The sequence below is a fragment of the Trachymyrmex septentrionalis genome, unplaced genomic scaffold, assembly GCF_001594115.1.
Source record: "Trachymyrmex septentrionalis isolate Tsep2-gDNA-1 unplaced genomic scaffold, Tsep1.0 scaffold131, whole genome shotgun sequence".
NCBI lineage: Eukaryota > Metazoa > Arthropoda > Insecta > Hymenoptera > Formicidae > Trachymyrmex > Trachymyrmex septentrionalis.
In genome coordinates, this window is record NW_017304450.1 from 1013617 (window position 1) to 1037601 (window position 23985).

The window sequence follows — 23985 nt, forward strand, 5'->3', positions numbered from 1 at the left end:
ATAAAATGATAATAAAACCTTTTCTTCAAAATTAACTGACCTTACTTTTGTGCGACGTTGCTTAATCTATCTGTCCTTTATGTTGTTTTAGCACGCCCAATAGAACTGGAACCAGTATCGTCGCCTTGCGTAAACTTTGAATGTGGTGCGAATGCGATATGTAGAGAGCGAGATAGTGTCGCAATATGTCAGTGTATCTCTAGCTATGTCGGTAATCCGTACTTAGCGTGTCGACCCGAATGCATTATTAATCCTGATTGTGCATCCAATCTGATGTGCGTAAGAAACAAATGCACCAATCCTTGCGCCGGTATGTGCGGTCGAAACGCTGAGTGCTCGGTCGTTAATCATCAACCGATATGCACATGTCTTCCTGGATATACCGGAGATCCTTTCATTTCTTGTTCTATAGACAGTAAGTGTTTTTAATCAAATAGTCTAATTTTATTTTGCGATATTTTTTTATGATAGAAATATCGTACAAAATGTTGAATCCAAAAAATATTGCATATCTTGATTTTTTTTTTGTTTTTATATGAGTCTTATTACATAATTATTGAAATTTAAATGAGATATTCCATATAGTAGTTAACATCTTTTTGTGTTTAAAAAATTTTTAACTTTATTAAAAAGAAAATTTAAAGCAAAAGATTTAAAACCTTTTTTAAACTGTTACTTTTAATTAATATTCAAAATTTTTACATTTTTCAAAGAAAAAAAATAAATTTTTTATATTTTATATTTTTATGTAAACAATTTTAAAATGTAATTAAAAATTAATTACATTTAGAAATAAATTTTATGAATGTTTTTATATTTATCTACATAATTTTACTAATATATTAAATTTTCCCAGAAATAATCTCCGATGAAAATGTTTGCGCCCCATCACCCTGTGGACCCAACAGCAAATGCAAAGAAGTATCCGGACAGGCTGTCTGTTCATGCCTTCCGACATACGTTGGAACTCCACCTGCATGTAGACCTGAATGTGTCGCTAGCTCAGAATGTTCCCCACAATTAGTGTGCAAGGACTACAAATGTGTGAACCCCTGCCCAAGCCCATGCGGACTCAATACTAATTGTGTGGTCGTTAATCATAGCCCCATTTGTAGTTGTATGTCCGGTTATAGTGGAGATCCATTCACCATATGCTCTTTAATTCCACGTAAGACCATCAAATTCATGAAGATTATATTAATACAATCTCTCAACATATATTGCTATATGTCACATAATCGTCACCAATTATAACTCCAAACATTTTCCAGCTATAACGCCACCACTAGTACAGAAAGACCCTTGTGTACCATCCCCGTGTGGTAGCTTCTCTCAATGCAGAAATATCGGTGATTCTCCCGCGTGTACATGCTTGGAAAATTATATTGGTCAACCACCTAATTGCAGACCTGAATGTACTATACACTCAGAATGTCCGAGTGATAAGGCCTGTATCAATATGAAATGTGTGGATCCATGTCCCGGATCGTGTGGCACCAATGCTCTGTGTTCGGTTATTAACCATATTCCCACGTGCAGATGTCCCGAGGGATACACTGGAAATACGTTTGTTCTTTGCGAGATCTTGCCAGCAATAAGTAAGCAATACGAGCCGTCCAATATCTAACTTGAAATCTTAACATGAATCACATAGCGTGAAACGAGCTCGTTAATCCCTATATCGATTATATTTTGCAGCGACTCCATCCCCGGTCGAAGATGCCTGCGTTCCGTCACCCTGTGGTCCTAATGCGCAATGTTTTGATGGTATCTGTACTTGTCTACCGGAATTCCGAGGAGATCCGAATGTAGGTTGTCGACCGGAATGCGTCCTAAATGCGGATTGTCCCCGCGATAGAGCGTGTATACGTAACAAATGCTTGGATCCATGCCCTGGAGCTTGCGCTGTTAACGCATTATGCACCGTGATCGGTCACATTCCCATGTGCAGTTGCCCTGGAAATATGACTGGCAATGCATTTAGCCAATGTACACCTCTACAAGGTATATATAAGCTTCCCAATATTTACGATAAGGATCACCTTTATTTTCAATACTATAAAATTATGTGAAGTAACATTTTTTCGTAAATTATTCCTGGGGATTAAATATCTATTATTTTTGTATACCAGACATACCACTCGCTAATCCATGCACCCCTTCACCCTGCGGACCAAATAGTGAATGCCGTGTTATAAATAATCAGGCGGTCTGCTCCTGTATAAGAGGATATTTAGGTAGTCCTCCGACCTGCAGGCCCGAATGCATAGTCAGCACGGATTGCCCCCAGAATGAAGCTTGTAGCAATCAGAAATGTACGAATCCTTGTCCTGGAAGTTGTGGATTAGGTGCATCCTGTCAAGTAGTGAATCATAATCCGATTTGCATTTGTCCACCCTCTCAAACGGGTGATCCTTTTGTTAGATGCTATTTATCACCACGTAAGTACTGCTTGTTATGTCCATGTTTATGATCAATGCGGAAGTTTCGAGAAAATCTTTGTTCTTTTTTTTATGCATCGAACTTTGTCCTTTTAGCTCAAATACCTGTATTACCTCTCACACCATGCAAGCCAAACCCGTGCGGTCCCAATTCACAATGCCAACCACGCGGCGATGAATCTGTGTGCACGTGTTTGCCCGATTTCATTGGCAGTCCGCCAAATTGCAGAGCGGAGTGCGTCAGTAATAGCGAATGTTCTAATCATTTAGCTTGTATTAATAAGAAATGTCGGGACCCATGCATTGGTTCCTGCGGTGCGAACGCTAATTGTCACGTTGTCAGTCACACCCCGATGTGTTCTTGTATAAATGGTTATACCGGTGATCCATTTACTCAATGCATCTTAAGAGAACGTAAGTATCATTTGGGAAAAACTGATATAATTTTGATAATTTCTACATGTTTGAAATACAGAATATCTTGCACCAGAATTATAACATTACATATTATCACAAATAAATTTTATTAAAATAAAACATCGCCGTAATTATAGAATATCAAAAATCAATATGATTTTGATACCTATTTTTTACAGAAATATTCACATCTTTTTTTTATTCTTTTGTTAATTATACAAATTACATACATTTATATTATATAAATATATATATTATATAAATTTTAATGAATTTATATTATAAAAAATATATAAATTTATAAAAATTTATATAATGTTTTTTGTAAATTATATGAATTTTGATAAATTCTATGCTTACTAATACCACTTTTTAGCCACACCATTGCCGCCTGCACCAATTGATCCTTGCAATCCCTCTCCTTGCGGTTCTAATGCGGTGTGCAAGGAATTCAACGGTGCCGGTTCGTGTACGTGCTTGCCGAATTACACTGGCAATCCGTACGAAGGATGCAGGCCGGAATGTGTTTTAAATTCGGATTGCCCTGCCAACTTAGCTTGTGTAAATATGAAATGTAGAGATCCATGCCCAGGATCGTGCGGGCGCAATGCGTTATGCCAAGTTGTTAACCATTTGCCAGTATGCAATTGTTATCCTAGATATACCGGCGATGCCTTTTCATATTGTACTCCGATAGAAATAGGTATGGTTACATTGTATCTGAATATACTTATCGTTAGTTGCAATTCGGTTCATAACGAAATGTGGTTAATTTATGAAATAATGCAATTTTTAGAAGGAGAAAATGCTGTCAGTAATCCTTGTGAACCGTCACCATGTGGACCTAACAGCTTGTGTCGCGTTGTGGATAATACGAGCGTTTGTACTTGTTTACCTGATTTCCAATGGGTAGCCAGCCCACCAAATTGTCGCGCTGAATGCACTGTTAGTGCTGAATGCGCTTTCAATCTAGCATGTATCTCATATAAGTGTAACGACCCTTGTCGTACATTGTGCGGTTCCAACGCAAGATGTGAAACGATTAATCATAATCCCATTTGCTCGTGCCCACCTAGTTTTACCGGTGATCCATTCGTTGCCTGCTTTGAAATGCCATGTAAGAATCATTGAAAATAATTGATCGAAGAAATATTTTCTTAAATTTTGAATATATTCTTTTGAGAAAAATTTCTTTTTGCTTTCCGTATTTTTTTTAAATAACTTTTTCATATTAGAAATGTGATTTTATTTTTCTATTGTTTTGATGATTAGAAAAATTGTATTGAAACACGTTATCAAAAATATAGGAGGAAAAGAATATATATATATAGCAGATATATTTGTATGCCCATAGCTAAAGATGAAGAACCTCGTCCATTTGTGAACCCTTGCGCACCTTCACCTTGCGGACCTTATTCAGAATGCCGTGACATTAACGGTCAAGCATCTTGTGCTTGTTTGTCAACATATATAGGAACACCACCCAATTGCAGACCCGAATGTTCAGTTAATCCAGAATGCCCGATTAATCAAGCGTGTATACAGAGAAAGTGTCGAAATCCTTGCGATGGAGTTTGTGGAGTAGGAGCAATTTGTAACGTCATTCGTCACACACCCACATGTTCTTGTTCCAGTGGATTCACTGGAGATCCATTTGTTATGTGTAGATCAATTCCCGAAGAAGGTAAGACAATTAGAAGAAAATTTGTAATATCATTCATAGTAATAGACAAGCCTGAGAATATTTCTTTATGATATTTATAGTGTGGAAAAATATCTCAATACTTAAAACTCACAATAAGCTTTATCGTAAACTAAGTGTTAAAATTCATTCTTCAGATACAACACTCAAACCGACAGATCCGTGCTTAAATTGCGGCGCGAACACGCAATGCTTTAACGGTATATGCAGTTGCCTTCCCGAATATCAAGGAAATCCAAACTTTGGATGCCATCCAGAATGTATTTTAAATTCAGACTGTCCAAGACACCGGGCTTGCATTAAGAACAAATGTCAAGATCCGTGTGGTCTTGGAATTTGCGGTGTCAATGCCTTGTGTTCTGTTATAAATCATATACCAGTTTGCACTTGTGCACAGAGGATGTCTGGCAACGCATTTGTACAGTGCTCCCCAATAGCTGGTACTCATTCAATTACCTTCAGATTGTGTCATAAATTATTGATATTGTAACTATTCTTTGCTATAATTATATTCTTTTTTTTTTTAACATTTAAATAGACACGATACCAAAAGATCCATGTAATCCATCACCTTGTGGACCGAATAGTCAGTGTCGAAAGATAAAGGAACAAGCTGTCTGTTCGTGTCTCCCTGGATACTTGGATGCACCACCTAATTGCCGAGCGGAATGCATTATTAGTTCCGACTGCCTCGCTAACAGAGCTTGCAATAATCAAAAATGTATAGATCCCTGCCCTGGAACGTGCGGCATCAGAGCCCAATGTACTGTAGTCAACCACAATCCGATTTGTTCTTGTTCCTCTGAATTAACCGGAGATCCCTTCACTCAGTGTATTCCAAGACGTGAGTAATTTAAAAGCAATAGTTGATCGGTAGTATTGGAGGTATTTATCGTTAAGAAAACATTGTATTTTTTATTTTTCCTAACAGCGATAGAATCTCCAATGCCCATTAATCCCTGCGTTCCATCTCCATGTGGACTTAATAGTAAATGCGAAGTTGTAAACAACGCATACTCCTGCTCTTGCTTGCCAGAATTTATTGGCAATCCACCAAATTGTAGACCCGAATGCGTTAGCAATAGTGAATGTTCTACACAGCTAGCATGCATCAATCAGAAGTGTCGCGATCCATGTCCGGGTTCCTGCGGTATTAATTCTGATTGCCGAGTAATAAGTCACACACCTATGTGTGTTTGCCTTATCGGATTTGAAGGAGATCCGTTTGTACTATGTAATCCCAAGCAAAGTAAGTGCAGTAATTATGTATTGTCTAAAGTACTTAGAATCACAGAATGTATTTCTGATTGTCGATATTATGACAAATTTTTAATTTTTGACATTAAATGGTGATTAAATTAAATTTTTATCAAGATTGCATTAAGAATCAAGTTTAATTTAAGTAAAAAATAAAATATAAGAATATTATTATATTTTGTTATTATTTATACGTGTATATATTATTTTATTCCCATTATTATATATACATATATAACTTATTTATTATTGTAATTTATTATAGTTTTAATATTTGATTCAAACTTAATGCTTCGCTATTATGGCAATTATTTTATTAAATTATTTTAGTATCTGCAATCGAAAATACATTCGGTGATTTTCTGGGATGCTCATTGATAATTTACTAGAACATTGCCTTAAAAACAAATGATATTTTTCGTAGGCGACGTTATAAGTGCTGTAAAACCAACACCCTGTATTCCGTCACCGTGCGGTTTTAATGCGGTATGCCGCGAATCGAATGGTGTTGGTTCTTGCATGTGTCTATCAGATTATACAGGCAATCCATACGAAGGTTGTCGACCCGAGTGTACGATAAACTCCGATTGCACCGCAGATCGAGCGTGCGTCGGATCGAAGTGTCAGAATCCTTGTCCAGGTTTTTGCGGATATAATGCGATTTGTCAAGTAGTGAATCACGCGCCGTTGTGCACATGTCAATCTGGATACAGTGGCAACCCATTCGTCTCTTGTAACAGAATTGTACAAGATATGTGTAAGTGCTTCAAGTTCTTAGAAGATGCAATTTAATTTAATCTAATAATTAATCTTCGATTTATCGAAATATTTTCAAAACTTTTAAGTTATCTAAAATTAATTGTAATGTAGTAACATCTGTAGAATTTTATAACAATGAATTGTCAGTACAAGTCACAAATCAATAATTGTTTTACAATTTTATGCGAATGTTACACTTATTTCGATCATGTAAAATTCTCATAATTTTACAAAATTTAACTTATAATCTTCTTTTTTTAGCATTAGAACTTAATCCATGTAGTCCTTCTCCTTGTGGACTTAATAGTCAGTGCCGTGAATTAAATGGTCAAGCGGTGTGCTCTTGCTTACCCACATTTATCGGAACCCCACCGAGCTGTCGTGCGGAATGTACTGTCAGTTCCGATTGCCCCGTAAATCGTGCTTGCAAAAATCGTAAATGCGTTGATCCATGCCCCGGAATTTGTGGCATCAATGCAAGATGTGAAGTGATTAATCATAGTCCGATTTGCAGTTGTAATCAAGGTTTTACCGGTGATCCCTTTGTAACATGTTTCCAAACGCGTAAGTATGCTGAAAGATGCTTGTTTAAAATGTCGTTGCATATACGTGTTGTATAAAATTTGATTTGAATTAAGAAAGCGTACGTTTTTAAGTATGTAACGTAAACATTTTGTATAATATTAAAAAAAATTATTCGTTTACAGTTATAGACAAAGATACCCCTCAAACGCCAGAAAATCCGTGCGTTCCATCCCCCTGTGGTCCATTTGCCACTTGTCGCGATAGCGGCTACGCGGGCGTGCCAACGTGCACGTGTATGGAAAATTACATTGGTAGTCCTCCGAATTGTAGGCCAGAATGTACCGTTGATTCTGAGTGCAACAATAATCAAGCCTGCTTGAGACAAAAATGCAGAGACCCGTGCCCTGGCTCGTGTGGTATCGGTGCCCAATGTCTCGTGGTTAATCACATGGCCGTCTGTCTCTGCCCGAAAGGTTACACCGGGGATGCGTTTGCTAATTGCTTTCCAGAACCTGCTCGTAAGCATTTATTTCATACATATTTCATACAACATATATATTATTCATGACTGATAAAAGAGAAATTAAGAATTAAGTTTTATGAATTAATTTTTTAATAAACTTTTCTCAGCAAATTTTAAATATTTAATTTATAATTTAAGCATTGTGAAAAAAAATTAACGTCGATTATAAATTTATTATAATGAGTTATATACATCAAATGTTTTTACTATGTGAAGATAATTATTACAAAATGAACAGTATATTAGAAAATTTCAAAACACAAAATTGGAAAGATATGTTCTGTATCGTTAGATCTTTAAAAGCAGAAACATTAATTTAAAATGGATAATGACATTTGCAGCTGCTTCTATACCACAAGATCCTTGTAATCCGTCCCCGTGCGGAGCTAACGCAGTATGTCGCGACGGCATTTGCACCTGTATGCCCGAGTTCCATGGTGATCCTTACACCGCATGTCGACCAGAATGTGTACAAAATCCGGATTGTCCATTAGACAAAGCTTGCGTTCGTAATAAGTGTTTTGATCCGTGCATTGGAGTTTGCGGGCAAAATGCGAAGTGCACAGTGATAAATCACACTCCAATGTGCGCCTGCCCAGATGGAATGTCCGGCAATGCGTTTGCTGCGTGTTATCCGGTCGTTCAAGGTAAAATTAATTGACAATCGTGTGTTATTTTGCATACTAGGGACAATGATTAACTAAAGATTCCTGTCACAGGAATTATTTTGTCGCGAAAAAATTTAATTTGATTTAATTTTTTTAAATTATTAATTTGCTCAAAGATGTCTTGAAACGAAAACGATTTCGACAATAATTGCTTTTGCAGATCAAACCGTTATTGAGAATCCATGTAACCCATCGCCTTGCGGTCCAAATAGTAGATGTCAGAATTTTAATAATCAAGCAGTATGTACGTGTATAACTGGATTCATAGGAAATCCGCCAGCCTGCCGACCCGAGTGCATAGTTAATACTGATTGTGCACTGAACGAAGCTTGCATCAACATGAAATGCGGCAATCCTTGCCTTGGTGCGTGTGGTATATCCGCTCGTTGCCAAGTGTTGAATCATAATCCAGTTTGCACCTGTCCTCCTGTATTTACTGGCGATCCGTTTATACGTTGTGTACCAAGACGTAGGTTTCTGATGATTACTAAAAATACTAGACGCACAAACACATAACAATTTATATATTTTTATCTTAAAGCGGAAGATATTCCAAAACCGATAAATCCGTGCCAACCATCGCCTTGCGGTCCTTATTCTCAGTGCCAAGTCATCAATGATACGCCATCGTGTTCTTGCACGATAGAGTTCATTGGGACACCACCGAACTGTAGACCGGAGTGCATTAGTAACAGCGAATGTCCGAGTCAAATGGCATGTATTAATCGAAAATGTAGAGACCCATGTCCTGGATCTTGTCACTCTCTGGCTAATTGCTACGTCGTTAATCATGTGCCCACTTGCACGTGTCGCGTCGGTTACACAGGCGATCCATTTGTTCAATGCACGATCATGCCCAGTAAGTTCAAATTGACTTAATTTCTAAGTATTTTTTTTTATAAACGCCTTATTAAATGATTAGCATTGTATTCATTGTTATCAATAACTCTTTTTAATATTACACTTTGATTATTAGTATACATAGTTATAGTAATACTATAACTATGAAACTTAATCAATAGAGTTCTATAATATTATTAATTAAGAAGGTATTAATTCGAAATTGATGTTATGGATAGGATAAAATTATGTTTTTTTAGGCGAACCACCGGCACCAAGACAACCTTGTCAACCATCCCCTTGTGGAACAAATGCTGTATGTAGAGAACAAAATGGCGTCGGTTCTTGTACATGTTTACTTGAATATATTGGGAATCCCTATGAAGGATGCCGTCCCGAATGTACCATTTCGTCAGATTGCCCCGCACATTTAGCTTGTATTGGATCAAAATGTCAGAATCCATGTCCTGGTTCGTGTGGTACCAATACCAATTGCCAAGTTGTTAACAATATTCCCGTTTGCACTTGTATCCCTGGTTACACTGGCAATCCTTACATAAACTGCATTTATCAGACTCTCAGCAGTAAGTAACAGAAACAAATGTAAGAAATTAATATACAAAGTGGCATATATATATCTAAGAAAATGAATATATAAAAGTGGTATTGTAAATATTATATTATTATAGTTCCCGATGAGAAGCGTGAACCATGCAAGCCTTCTCCTTGTGGCCCCAACAGTCAATGTACCAATAATAATGGCCAAGCTGTCTGTTCCTGCTTGCCTCAGTTTATTGGAACTCCGCCAAATTGTAGACCGGAATGTTTAGTAAATTCAGAATGTGGTTCGAACCGAGCATGTGTTAATCAAAAATGTGTAGATCCATGCATCGGCACTTGTGGTCGCGATGCTCAATGCAAAGTCGTACATCACAGTCCTATTTGTGTCTGCGCAAATGGCTATACAGGCGACCCTTTCATCTATTGCTTCGCGGTGGCAAGTATGTTCTGTAGGACACAATAGCTTTTTTATAAAATTTTAAAATTTATTAAAATTAAGTTGACCTTATTAACTTTTGATTAATGCTATCTATTTTTACATGCACTAAGAATGTTAATGTTACTTATACTTTTTCGTAGTTTCGAAACCAGAAGACCAATATCTAAAGGATCCATGCTTGCCCTCACCTTGCGGCCCCAATGCCTTATGCAGAGCCATTGGTGATGCACCAGCGTGCAGTTGCATGCAAAATTACATGGGTGTTCCACCTAATTGTCGACCCGAGTGTTCAATAAATTCGGATTGTCCCGCTAATAGAGCTTGTATCAGAGAAAAATGTAGAGATCCTTGTCCAGGATCATGTGGCCTCTTAGCGCGTTGTTCTGTTATTAATCATACACCATCATGCATATGTCCTGAAAGCTATACTGGCGATCCCTTCATCAGTTGCAACGTTTTACCTCAGATACCTTGTAAGAACTTGAGTTTCCGTCTTGTTATTATCCTAACAAATATATTACTTACTGCTCTAAATTACTGCAATTTGATCTGTGCACATTTCAGTACTTCCCCCAGACCGATGCAATCCATCACCGTGCGGTCAGAACACACAGTGTAACAACGGAGTTTGCACATGTATACCCGAATACTTAGGAGATCCTTACGTCGGCTGTCGACCAGAATGTGTGATTAACACCGATTGTCCTCGCGATAAAGCATGCATGCTCCACAAATGTCGCGATCCGTGCATTGGGACATGCGGCGTTAACGCGGAATGCATTGTTGTTAATCATTTGCCCATGTGTAGTTGCCCAAGAAATATGACTGGTAGCGCATTCGTATCCTGTACACCTCTTCAAGGTTTGTACGATTCTCAAGCGCGATGAAAGTATTCATTTCGAGAATATTTCCTGATGTAAGAATGAAATAATAATTATTAAATAGATTCGACCATCGTGGAACAACCGTGCAATCCATCCCCATGTGGTCCAAATAGCCATTGTCGTGTGTCAAATAATCAAGCCATTTGCGCGTGCATTGCCGGCTTTAGAGGCGCTCCACCATCCTGTAGACCAGAATGTCTTATAAGCGCCGATTGTGCCCGTAATAGAGCCTGCAGCAATCAAAAATGCATTGATCCATGCCTCGGTGCATGTGGATTAACCGCACAATGTACCGTTGTGAATCACAATCCTATATGCAGTTGCCCGCCTTTGTACACGGGAGATCCATTTGTTCAATGTATTCGTCAACGTAAGAATTTCATGAAACTATAGACTTATATTGTCATATATAATTTATATTATGTCAAGACATTTGTAACACTTTAAACATTGCAGCGGAAGAACCACAACCACCCGTAGATCCCTGTCAACCTTCACCTTGCGGTCCGAATGCGATATGTCGAGTCCTCAATGGCGCGCCATCATGCTCTTGCTTGCCCCAATTTATCGGCACTCCGCCTAGATGTAGACCGGAGTGTGTTAGTAACAGTGAATGCCCTAGTCAACAAGCTTGCATTAACCAGAAATGCCGTGATCCTTGTCCGGGATCGTGTGGCAGAAATGCTGAATGTAGAACTGTCAGTCACACCCCGATGTGTATTTGCGCTGGTGACTTTACCGGTGATCCATTTATTCAGTGCAATCCCCGACCAAGTAAGTTTTGAAGAAAAGCAACTTCGCAGAAAATACGCGTTACGTGATTTTTATTATAAATTACGTTTGACATATTATTTTGATAATTAAACAATATATGGCCCTCTTATTTTAGTCGACACACCGCTAGTTCCATTAAATCCGTGTCAGCCCTCACCATGTGGCGCAAATGCTATGTGCCGTGAAATTTCTGGCTCAGCTTCCTGTACTTGTTTGCCCGATTTCTACGGAAATCCGTACGAAGGTTGTAGACCCGAGTGTGTAATCAATTCTGACTGTACATTCAATCGAGCTTGCATAAGAAACAGGTGTCAGGACCCTTGCCCAGGAACATGCGGTGTCAATGCAATTTGCGAAGTCATCAACCACATACCGGCGTGCAGCTGTCAATCGAGATATACCGGAGACCCATTCAGATACTGCGAACCCATGCAGGAAACTCGTAAGTGGATTCAAACATCTGATCCGTTGGTATCAGTCATTTACAAGAACACGTTATTTCATTTTTTTGATCGATTTTGCATAGCTCCGGTGCCTATAGGCGACCCTTGTCAATTGTCACCGTGTGGTCCGAATAGTCGATGCCTCAATGTAAACGGAAAAGCCAGTTGTTCGTGCCTGCCCACTTATCAAGGAATTCCCCCCGACTGCAGACCTGAATGTATCATTAGCACAGAATGCCCTATAAATCGCGCGTGTGTCAATCAGAAATGCGTCGATCCATGCCCAGGTGTATGTGGTATTAACGCTAAGTGTGATGCCCTGTCCCACAGTCCATTCTGCAGTTGCGGACCCAGTCAGATTGGAGATCCCTTCGTCAAGTGTTTCGACATGCCCTGTAAGTCCCGGTTTAAAAGGTTTACTGTGAGAACATTACGTCATTGAAAGATAGTCCTGTATACGCGCGGAGATTGTTATATAAAATTTTATTCCAGTGATGCCTGTACCAACACTACAAGTAAACCCTTGCGTCCCATCGCCTTGTGGGCCATTCTCCACGTGTCAAGACAGGGGAGGCTATCCGTTTTGCACGTGTATGCCTAATTACATTGGATCGCCACCTTACTGCCGTACCGAATGTTCAATTAATTCTGATTGCACCAGTAATAAAGCTTGTATTAGAGAAAAATGCAGAGATCCCTGTCCTGGATCCTGTGGTTTTAATGCCTTATGCACTGTAATCAAGCATACCCCGACTTGCACATGTCTCGATGGATACACAGGCGACCCCTTCAGCAACTGTTACCTGACGCCCATGCGTAAGAACTTTTGTTGCCCACTTATAAATTTTTTTTTTTAATATAAACTAATAATATAAAACAATCATTCTTTACACTTGCGTCTTTCGATTCCGACAGAAATTCCTACAGTAACATCAGACCCATGTAATCCGTCGCCATGCGGATTGAATGCCGATTGCCGTAATGGAATTTGCAATTGTATACCTGAATATCGTGGTGATCCATATCGGGAATGTCGGCCGGAGTGCGTGCAGAATTCTGATTGTCCATTTAATAGAGCTTGCGCGAATAATAAGTGCGTGGATCCCTGCGTCGGAATTTGCGGTCAGAATGCGGAATGCGCGGTTATCAATCATGTATCCACTTGTAGCTGTGTCAAGGATTATGAAGGCGATCCATTCACTATCTGTAAACGTGTGCAATGTGAGTCTCCCTATTTTTGTTTATTCTCTCTGAGGAGTTCTGTCATTGAAAAAAGCCAATTAATTTTACCACCTTACATCTCGATAGCACGCGTCAAACCCTGCGAGCCCTCCCCTTGCGGACCTAACAGCGTTTGCCGTGAATTCGGAGATCAAGCCTCATGTTCTTGCCTACCTGGTTACTTCGGTATCCCGCCAAGCTGTAGACCCGAATGTCTCGTTAGCACCGATTGCGAGCAGAGCAAGGCTTGCGTGAATATGAGATGTCGCAACCCTTGTGAAAACGCTTGTGGCCAGAACGCGCTATGTGTTGTGCGAAACCATAATCCAATTTGCAGATGCCCCGTTCAGCATTCCGGTGACCCGTTTATCAACTGTTTCCCCATAAGTAAGTAACTACCCAGGATGCTGCAAATAATGCAAACATCTAAGAGACATTGTATAGGCGTCTAAAATTTGACATGAGAAGGATGTGTCTTTTGGATGTCTTCTTCATGGCTTTTTGATTGTGTTTGTATTGTTGAATTTGAGATATCTTTTCTTTAACTTTGAAATAAATAATGAATTTCTTTTTTTATCGCCAGCAACACCGGACGTAGAACCCACCAGGGACCCGTGTTACCCCTCACCATGTGGATTGAACTCGCAGTGCGCGGTATCCGCCGATAACATACCCTCCTGCTCCTGTTCGCCCACCTTTATAGGATCTCCACCCAATTGTAGACCCGAATGCCATGTAAACAGCGAATGTCCCACCAATCAAGCATGCATTAAGCAGAAGTGTACCGATCCGTGTGTTGGATTATGCGGATTCAATGCACTGTGCCAAGTCACTTTGCACCAAGCCCGATGCACTTGTCCCGAATCATACACTGGAGACCCATTCACAGTTTGCTCTGAGATAATATGTAAGAAAATCCCCGCTACCTTTACCCGTAATAACTGACCTGATGGACATATTACTTCGGCATCTTGTCAATCAACATTTTAATCTCTAAAACTTAATTTCTTGAACTCTAGATCTTGTAAATATTCTTAGTGTACATAATTGATGTATTTAAAAGAACTGCACATGTCAATTTTTTCACATATTGATCTTGCATCATTTTTTAAATGCTATATTCGATTATCATATATCGATCACGATACGTGACAAAATATCTTTAAATATATGTATTATATATATGTTACACTTTTACATGTATAAAAAATATGTACATTGCATGCAACAGACATATATTTATTTACTTTTTATATGCAAATAATACTATATCTTTAAAAACATTAATTTACACATAATATATACTGCATGTATAATCTTTAAATCGTATAAACTATGACTATGAAATTAATTATGTGTGTGTTTTCTGTTATTTTAGCAATTCCAACACCACCGGTACCATCTAGACCGTGCAGCCCATCACCGTGTGGAATAAATGCGTACTGCCGCGAGAGATTTGACACAGCCATTTGCGAGTGCGTACCGAATTATAGAGGGAATCCGTATCAAGGCTGTCAACCCGAGTGCCTCGTGAATACCGACTGTCCAAAATCGCAAGCATGTATAAAGACGAAATGTCAAGATCCTTGTCCTGGTACTTGCGGCGTTGGTGCAACCTGTACCGTATCCAATCATGTCCCTATTTGTTCTTGCCCACTGCCAACGATCGGAGACGCTTTCACGCTCTGTCAAGTCCCTGTGGAAGGTAAGAGTTTGCTATTTATATCTTCTCTCTTTCTAATTACACTGTCTAACATCATTTTTCAATACGAGTGTGAATAATTATTTCCGATGTACCTTTGCCTATTGAATCCGTTAGTCAAATTTGGTTATTACATCACAATTTTGAGAAAAATGATAAATGATGATGAAAGAGGTAAAATAACAATAATTTAAAAAATATTGATGATGTTGCAGCACTCATCAAATCATAATGAAACAAAATAAAATGTATTTTAAAGTTTAACGTTGATATTTTCGCGTGGCTAATGAAATTTAGAAAAAATTTGCTTCTACTGCTATGTCATAAAAATCTTTAAAACAATACTGTTTTAGTCTCTTTAACATTCTTTTTCTGAAAATTGTGACATGATAGTTAAATTTGGCTAACAGATTCGTATTCTACAAACAAAAATACATCGGAAATGACTATATATTCATACGTATGTTGCAAAAAAAGAGATCAAATTTTGTTGAACAGCAGTGTTATGTATAATTTAATCATTTATCTTTCTAATTGAATAAAGAGCTCTTAAACATAAAAGATTAAAACGCTATATCTTTTAAGCTTTCTTTTTTTTTGTATGATGGATGTTGTTAATTCCTATTATTATTCTTGTGTTTAGATACTAAGGAAACGGATCCGTGTTATCCATCACCGTGCGGTCCGAATACTGTGTGCGAGAAAATTGGTAATACGGCAATTTGCAAATGTTTGCCTGGGCTGCAAGGCGTTCCAACGAGTGTAACTGGTTGTCATCCGGAGTGCGTCCTCAGCTCGGATTGTCCGGGTGATAAAGCTTGCATACAGAGTAAATGCAAAGATCCCTGTTCTCAGAATGTGTGCGGTAGCAAGGCAGTGTGTAAGACGATCAATCATAGCCCACTTTGCAGTTGTCCATCTCCATTGATCGGAAATCCTTTTGAGGAATGTTATACAAAGATCGGTAAATATTGAAAAATTTTGAATTTGGTATAAAATATATTATATTATTCTCAGATTGTTTCGCTGTTATTATAAAATACGCATTTTTGTTTTAGAAACCAATCCTTGCAGTCCATCGCCTTGTAATTACAACGGCGAATGCAGAGTGAGAAATGGTGTCGCTGTTTGCATTTATCCTGAATGCGTCATCAATTCAGATTGTCCGCGTGATAAAGCCTGCTTTTCGCAGAAATGCAAAGATCCTTGCATTGGCGCGTGCGGTATTAATTCTATTTGTCAAACCGTTAATCACAAACCAATCTGTTCCTGTCCAATTGGATTCATGGGTAATGCGCGAGTGCAGTGCACAATTCCAGCCCTTGAAGGTAATATTTACATCTGAAGAATATACCAATACAATGTTAGATGTTTTTTAAAAAATAGATTGTTAAATTATTATTCATTAAAAAAATTAATTCTATTTTCTAAAATATGCATATATTACATTATTTAGTAAATATTCAAATTATGTATATTATTTATAAGATAATAATCTAATGAAATACTGATATTAATACATAAAAAAATCATTCTGATAAAGCATTAATATGTATATCGAAAATAATAAATTTTAGAGTTAACTTTATGAAGAAATGCGTTTTTTATTGTTGTGTGCGTGATGACAAAATTTAAATTTTAATTATATTTTTGCAGAACCAATTCCAGAATGCACACAAAATTCCGAATGCTCAAATGACAAGACCTGCTTCAATCAAAAGTGCGTTGATCCGTGTACTCTTGATTCTTGTGGTCTTAATAGTCGCTGCCATGTACAAATGCACAGAGCTATATGTATCTGCAATGATGGTTACACTGGATATCCTCAGCAATATTGCCATCAACGTGCGTTAAACAAATATACACGTATTTAACTGGTATATCTTTTAGTTATATAACACACATTAACTTTATTAATATTTTTTTTACAGTCGGTTGTCGTAGCGATAGCGAATGCTCATTAATTCAATCTTGCATTAACAACGAATGTATTGATACCTGCCTGGTTACACAGTGTGGTATTAATGCAATGTGTACCGCTGATGGGTATCATAAAACTCGTTGCTATTGTCCTGATGGATATACGGGTAATCCTTACGAAATATGCGAAAGACCTGAGTGCACTAGCGACAATGATTGCGCTCCATCTTTAGCCTGCCGCAACTTAAGATGTGTCAATCCTTGCAACTGTCCACCACCAGCATTATGCAATGTTGTCAATCATCGGCCAGTATGTAAATGTCCACCTGGTTACGTGGGTAATCCTTACACTTCGTGTCTCATGGGTAAGAATCCATTTTAATATTAAGTTTATAAATATATTTGTAAAGTAATTAGAAGTATATTAAATTAAGTAAAGATAATCGCTACACACCACATATATGCAATTATGTATTTAATAAAATGAGAAATATGATTATATATAGAGCCTTATATCATTAAATGATTGCTAATAAAGTTGAGAAGGTATATTTAACAAGTAATAATTTAGATAAATGCCGTAAAAAATTTGCAAAGTAACAATTAATTATGATTTGATAATATGCTTATACAATATCTATTGTTATTTTAGATCTGTTAGAACCAGAGACCGAATGTCAAGTCGATGCCGACTGTCCTAGCAAATTGGCATGTTTCAATGGCATTTGCAAAGATCCATGTACAGAAACGAAACCATGCATCGTTAGTGCTAAATGTAGCGTTGTAGATACTTTACCGATGAGAACAATGGTTTGCGAATGTCTACCAAATTTTGCTGGTGATGCCACTGTTGCTTGCGTGCCAGGTAGGCTTTTATCCAAACAAATATACATTAATATAGAAAAACATATCTAAATAAAATAAAATAAATTATTTTTTAAAAAATAATCGAAATTTTCAAATAAAATTAATTCAATTAAAATTAATTAATTGTATATACGGTAAAAATTGATAACTGAATTACGAATATTTTGTGTATTTGCAGTGGACAAACAAATCGTTGCGGTATGCGAGAGTGATTCACAATGTACACCGGACATGGCCTGTCTAAATCGTCGATGCATCAATCCATGCACCGTTAATCCATGCTCACCAAATGCCGAATGTCATATCGAAAATCATCGCCGTGTGTGTCAGTGTCCCCACGGATACGTCGGTGATCCATTCATAAATTGCTATGAAGGTATTGTATACTTTTTTTCATTCCTCAATGTAAGCGATCGTACGTTTTTTATATCTCTGCCTTTTACATTTACAGAAAATATAGTTCTTGCGGAATGCAGAACAAATACCGAGTGTCCATTCGACAAAGCGTGCATAAATCAATTATGCCAAGATCCGTGCTCCAGCAATCGTTGTGGTCTAAATGCGGAATGCATCACGATTAATCATCATCCTTCTTGTCACTGCCAACATGGTTTAGCTGGTGATCCACAAGCTCAATGTTTCAGACGTAAGTTTCTTATAAATTCTAAAAATTGTCACATTACCATAAAAAATGTATTTATAAACTTATATAATTTTAAAATAATTGAAATAATCATTTTCTTTGATTTTCTTTGATCATTTTCTTTGAAAAGAACACCAATAAGTCTAGTGCATCTTAATGACAAAAGATCTCAAACATGTTGAAAATTAATCTAAATAATTTTTATTTGGATACGTAGCACTTATTCGTTTCTATTACACATATTTGTTTCTTTTCTTTCAGCGGAATGTAAAACAGACAATGACTGTCCTTATGATAAAACCTGTCGCAACGATAATTGCGTCTCTCCATGTCTCATTGGTGATATTATGTGCGGTCGGGGTGCAGAATGCAGAGCGGTATCTCATAGAGCCCAATGTATCTGTCCGCAAGGTACTCAAGGCGACCCACGTGTGGCATGTATTTCTGCGATCTGCCATTACAATGAAGATTGCGCTGATCACGAAGCCTGTGACAGATTGAATAGAGTTTGTAGGCCGGTTTGCGACGACGATGCGTGTGGTGAAATCGCAATTTGTGTCGCGCGCGATCATCAGCCGAAGTGCACATGTCCTCCGGGTACCACCGGAAATCCCTATGTAACATGCATTGGTATGTTGAGTTCTAAAACTTTATTGTTACTTTGTTGTTAACTTTATTGAAGAAAAATTTATTTAAAATTGGTCTATAACAAAGATAGTTTTAAGGAGTTCTATCTGATATATTTGTGTGATTCGTAGGTGAACCTTCTATTGAGCCGGAATGTACGCAGGATAATGAATGCGCATTGAATCTCGCTTGTATTAATACCAAATGTCAAGATCCATGTATATCCGCTGGTATGTGCACCAGTGAACAGGAGTGCAAAGTTCTGAACACGGAACCACTTCGTACAATGATTTGTTTGTGTCCACCGAACACGATCACTGATGTTAATGGCCAGTGCAAGCAGATTGGTACATGTCAATCTTATACGAAATGTATAATATTTTGTATTATTATTATTCCATAACTTGTTTAAATGTCTATGGATGCATTGCAGTGTTGGGCGACGTGCAATGTCATTTAGATCAAGATTGCGCCAACTACGAGATGTGTCTGGATGGAAAATGTGTCGATGCCTGTTTGACAACTCAGTGCGGTTTTAATGCGCAATGTAAATCCAAGTCTCACACGGGTATCTGTTTCTGTTCTCAGGACTTTACTGGCAACGCCTACATAGAATGCATAAGAGGTACATAAATGCAGAAATTTTAACTATAAATTGAAGCGTTTCTCGCAATTATTGTCATCTTTTATTTCCTAGAATATATAATATATGCATATTGATATAATTTCTGTTACAGTTCCAGTTGTTCCATTGCCAGGACCTCGACCAGAATGTTACACAAACAGTGAATGTGCGCGCGACAAGCAATGCATAAATTCGCTTTGCGTAAATCCGTGTGTTGCTGGTGATCCATGCGGCAAGAATTCTCTGTGTCACGTTGACAATCATAATCCGATTTGCAAATGCCCGATTGGCTATATCGGCGATCCTAAAACCAAGTGCATACCACGTAAGCATTATTACAAATAAAGAGTATATATTTTGGAGAAATTGTAACAATTTTATCTCATATTACAATATTTTCGACTGTAGCGGAGATCACGCCTGAATGCGTATCAAACAGCGAGTGCGCAGGAAATTATGCGTGTGTCAACGGCATGTGCATTAATCCCTGCAATTGTGGACCCAATGCCAAATGTAACGTCATAAATCATTATCCTTCTTGTGTATGTCCTCCAGGCTATTCTGGAAATCCTCAATTAGGATGTTTTAAACGTAAGCATTTACTCTATTCTCTTTATACACACAGCGAGTGAAATTTATATCTTATTTATAATAGAGTTTTTTTTAAATCAGACCGATGAGAATAAATCTAATTAAGTAAGAGAAATCTTATTATCGGTCAAAGCGGATTTTAGCGTTTAAATATTTCGGATTTATAAATTTATATACATTTATATATCTAATTTGGCAATCCGGGCGCCAAAATCTTTTTCGATCTTGAAACGTAGGTATGAACAGAACTAGAATAGTAATCATATCATATTAATGACAAGTAATTTAATAATATAATTAATGCTAATAAGCATTTTGTAAGAATATTAATAATTTATTGTTAATAAAAATCTTAAAAACTGCAAATAATTTATTATTATAGCAATAAATTATTTGCAGTTTTTAAGATTACTCTATGTTAATATGTTTATAATATATTTACAGCTAGTATATGAATTATTATAATTGCGACTACATTTTATTATTAATGGCGCGACTTAATCGTCTTACTAATAGGACACTATTCCAGATCACAAAAATTATAAAAAAATCTCATAATTTTTAATGTATTTCTAATCGCGATTGTCTATTTTAGTTGATTGTGAATCTGACAGCGAGTGCGACTATGCAGCTACCTGCTATAATGGCCAATGCGTGAATCCTTGCATCTTGGACAACAAATGCGCCATCAACGCGGAATGCTACGGCAAGAATCATCGGTCGGCTTGTCGTTGCGGTCCGGGTTACTACGGCAATCCGCAGATTCATTGTGAAAGAGTTGAGTGTAATACCGACCACGATTGCCCCCACAATTTGGCTTGCAACGACGGTCGCTGTATAAACCCATGCGCCGAGAATTCACTTTGCGCGCAGAATGCGGTTTGTTACGTCCAAGATCACATTGCATCCTGCCGTTGCCCCGAAAACATTCCATTGGGAAATCCATTCTCTTATTGCGAGCGGCATACCGCAGTGGAAATCGAGGAGCCTGAATGCAAAGTCGACATCGATTGTTTAGACAAGTTGGTGTGCATTCGGGAGAAATGCATCGATCCTTGCCCGGTCATCAAACCATGCCTCGAAAACACTCGTTGTGATGTTCTCGATACGGTACCCGTAAGGACCATGATTTGCACTTGTCCTGAGGGTTGGATCACCGATGTCGACGGTGTTTGCAGGCCAAGTAAGCAAAGCCAAATATTATTTTAATCGATCAATTAAAAAACAATATATTGTTTGAAAATAATAATTGGTTATCCATAAATTATTTTAATGTTATAGTACAATTGACGGTCATTGGAACGTGTACGACGAACGACGATTGCAGTGATCGTGAGACGTGTATTAACAGGCAATGTCGTAACCCCTGCAACTGCGGTACCAATGCGGCTTGCTACGTAAAGAATCATAAACCAATCTGCTCATGCGAACAGGGCTATCAGGGCAATCCCGAGATCGCCTGTCATTCCGTCGAGTGCCAGCACGACAGTCAGTGCACGCTCGATAAGACCTGCAAGAATAATAACTGTGTGAACCCATGCCTGGTCACAGATCTATGCGGTACCAACGCTGAGTGCTTCCCGAACAATCACATAGCCGACTGCCGCTGCCGTAAGGGCTATCATGGTAATCCCGTGGATCGCTGCCGCGTGATCGGCTGCTACAGTAACGGCGACTGTCCAGGCGATCACTCGTGCATCAACATGCAATGTATCGATCCTTGCATCCATGACAATCCCTGCTCACCTCGCGCGGAATGTAGAGTCCTAAATCACTTGCCGATATGCCGCTGCCCATCGGGCTTCACTGGAAATCCATACATCAATTGCCAACCAGAAGTCAGACCTGAGTGCAGGGAGGACAGTGACTGTCCGGACTCACTTGCTTGTTTGAGCAACAAATGCCAAATTCCATGCCCGATCATACAACCATGCACTGAACCGTCTGAGTGTCGGGTTCTACCAACGCATCCGATACGTACCATGGTATGCGTATGCCCTAGCGGATACGTCAGCAGCGGCAGTGGTACCTGTCGGGCTACCAAACCAATTCTCAAAATCGAATGTACCAAGGATGATGATTGTCCTTCGGAACGCTCCTGCGTGAACGCGATCTGTAGGGATCCCTGCGCGTGCGGGCCTAACGCGGTTTGCAATGTCATCAATCATAAGCCGATATGCTCGTGCACGCTAGGATATGACGGAAATCCGGATATTCTTTGTACAAGAGGTACTTTTTTGTTTAGACAAAGCCATTATAAGTTTTCCTCGCTTAGAGGAACACGTTAATAAAGAGGAGTTATATTTTCTAATGATATATTGATTTTTATGTTGTATTTTGATTTTAGTTGCAGGATGCAGAACGGACAGCGATTGCAGCGGTTCACACGTGTGTGTCCAACGCAATTGCGTACCAGCGTGCTCGCCATCCTTGGCCTCTTGCGGCAAGAACGCCGTATGTCACGGTATCCATCATAAGGCTATCTGCGAGTGTCCACCAGGTTTTGGTGGCAATCCGCGGGTCTCCTGCGTCTTGTTAGGATGCAGGACTAATTCTGATTGTCCTACCAATAAGGCTTGCATTAACAATCGCTGTGAAAATCCCTGTGTACAGAATCCATGCACTGGCAATATGGATTGTAATGTTTATAATCACGTTGTGGAATGTGCGTGTCCACCTGGCTACATCGGCGACATTAAGTCAGGCTGTACTAAGGGTAAAAGAAAGATCTATTTCAGCTTTGTTGAAATTAATATATGTACATAATTAGTTCTTCAGTTTTAATTTCTCACTGGATCTTTTTATAGTTAAGGAAAAGTGCAAAGCAGACAATGAGTGTCCTTCCCAAACTGCGTGCTTCAACGAGCAGTGCATTAATCCGTGCACTAAGATCGCACCGTGCGGTATTAATGCCGAATGTAAAGTTCTGGATACCAGTCCAATCAGGACCATGATATGCGAATGTCTCCCAGGATACCGTGGAAACGCGATTATCCGCTGTGATCAAATTCCAGCGGAAATCTGTCCAATCGGGAAAGGACAGATTCGCGATGAATACGGCAATTGCGTCTGCCCGCCTGGATTCGGTAAGGACGCAAACGACGTCTGCATACCTTGTCGCAAACAGTCTAATATGATGATAAACGAAGAAGGCTACTGCGTGTGCGACTTAGAAAAGGGCTTCAGCATAGATGAATACGGTCGTTGTGTTTGTCCGACGCGATACGGATACGAAATAGATACTAAAGGATATTGTAGACAAAGTAAGCTGATCATTCAATTTCTTATATCGATCAAGAGGTGTTTTACGATTCCTCGTTTCACTAATCTATCATCGCGGTTAATTTCAGTTGGTGTAATCGAGTGCAGACATAATGACGACTGCGCCGACGACAGATACTGCGATAAAGTCACTCATACTTGCCAAGATCCTTGCAAGAAGCAACAGTGTGGCGTGCACGCGCTTTGTAACGCTACCAGACATCAAGCTATGTGTGTCTGCGTTAATGGCTATTTGGGCAATCCATACACTCAATGCTGTACGTTGAAAATTTGT

The 23985-nt window shown here is 38.6% G+C and overlaps 1 protein-coding gene across 1 annotated transcript in view; it reads left to right on the forward strand.

The window, feature by feature from the left end:
• Positions 1-23985, forward strand: part of LOC108757006 — a 77718-nt gene that overhangs the window by 51447 nt on the left and 2286 nt on the right. The window contains 47 exon segments of the mRNA XM_018501232.1: positions 92-415; positions 857-1168; positions 1272-1598; positions 1699-2004; positions 2133-2855; positions 3235-3561; positions 3655-3975; positions 4213-4542; positions 4698-5000; positions 5099-5404; positions 5492-5809; positions 6242-6574; positions 6838-7140; positions 7284-7619; positions 7966-8271; positions 8453-8761; positions 8834-9151; positions 9393-9716; positions 9822-10133; positions 10273-10605; positions 10697-10993; positions 11078-11386; positions 11473-11790; positions 11906-12232; positions 12317-12628; positions 12726-13049; positions 13149-13454; positions 13542-13841; positions 14038-14361; positions 14833-15159; positions 15800-16120; positions 16215-16484; positions 16813-17001; positions 17088-17441; positions 17729-17941; positions 18122-18319; positions 18395-18589; positions 18848-19216; positions 19345-19560; positions 19647-19838; positions 19951-20163; positions 20247-20429; positions 21025-21612; positions 21711-22658; positions 22777-23145; positions 23237-23692; positions 23780-23968. Of these exon segments, the coding sequence (XP_018356734.1) occupies positions 92-415; positions 857-1168; positions 1272-1598; positions 1699-2004; positions 2133-2855; positions 3235-3561; positions 3655-3975; positions 4213-4542; positions 4698-5000; positions 5099-5404; positions 5492-5809; positions 6242-6574; positions 6838-7140; positions 7284-7619; positions 7966-8271; positions 8453-8761; positions 8834-9151; positions 9393-9716; positions 9822-10133; positions 10273-10605; positions 10697-10993; positions 11078-11386; positions 11473-11790; positions 11906-12232; positions 12317-12628; positions 12726-13049; positions 13149-13454; positions 13542-13841; positions 14038-14361; positions 14833-15159; positions 15800-16120; positions 16215-16484; positions 16813-17001; positions 17088-17441; positions 17729-17941; positions 18122-18319; positions 18395-18589; positions 18848-19216; positions 19345-19560; positions 19647-19838; positions 19951-20163; positions 20247-20429; positions 21025-21612; positions 21711-22658; positions 22777-23145; positions 23237-23692; positions 23780-23968 (15378 nt within the window).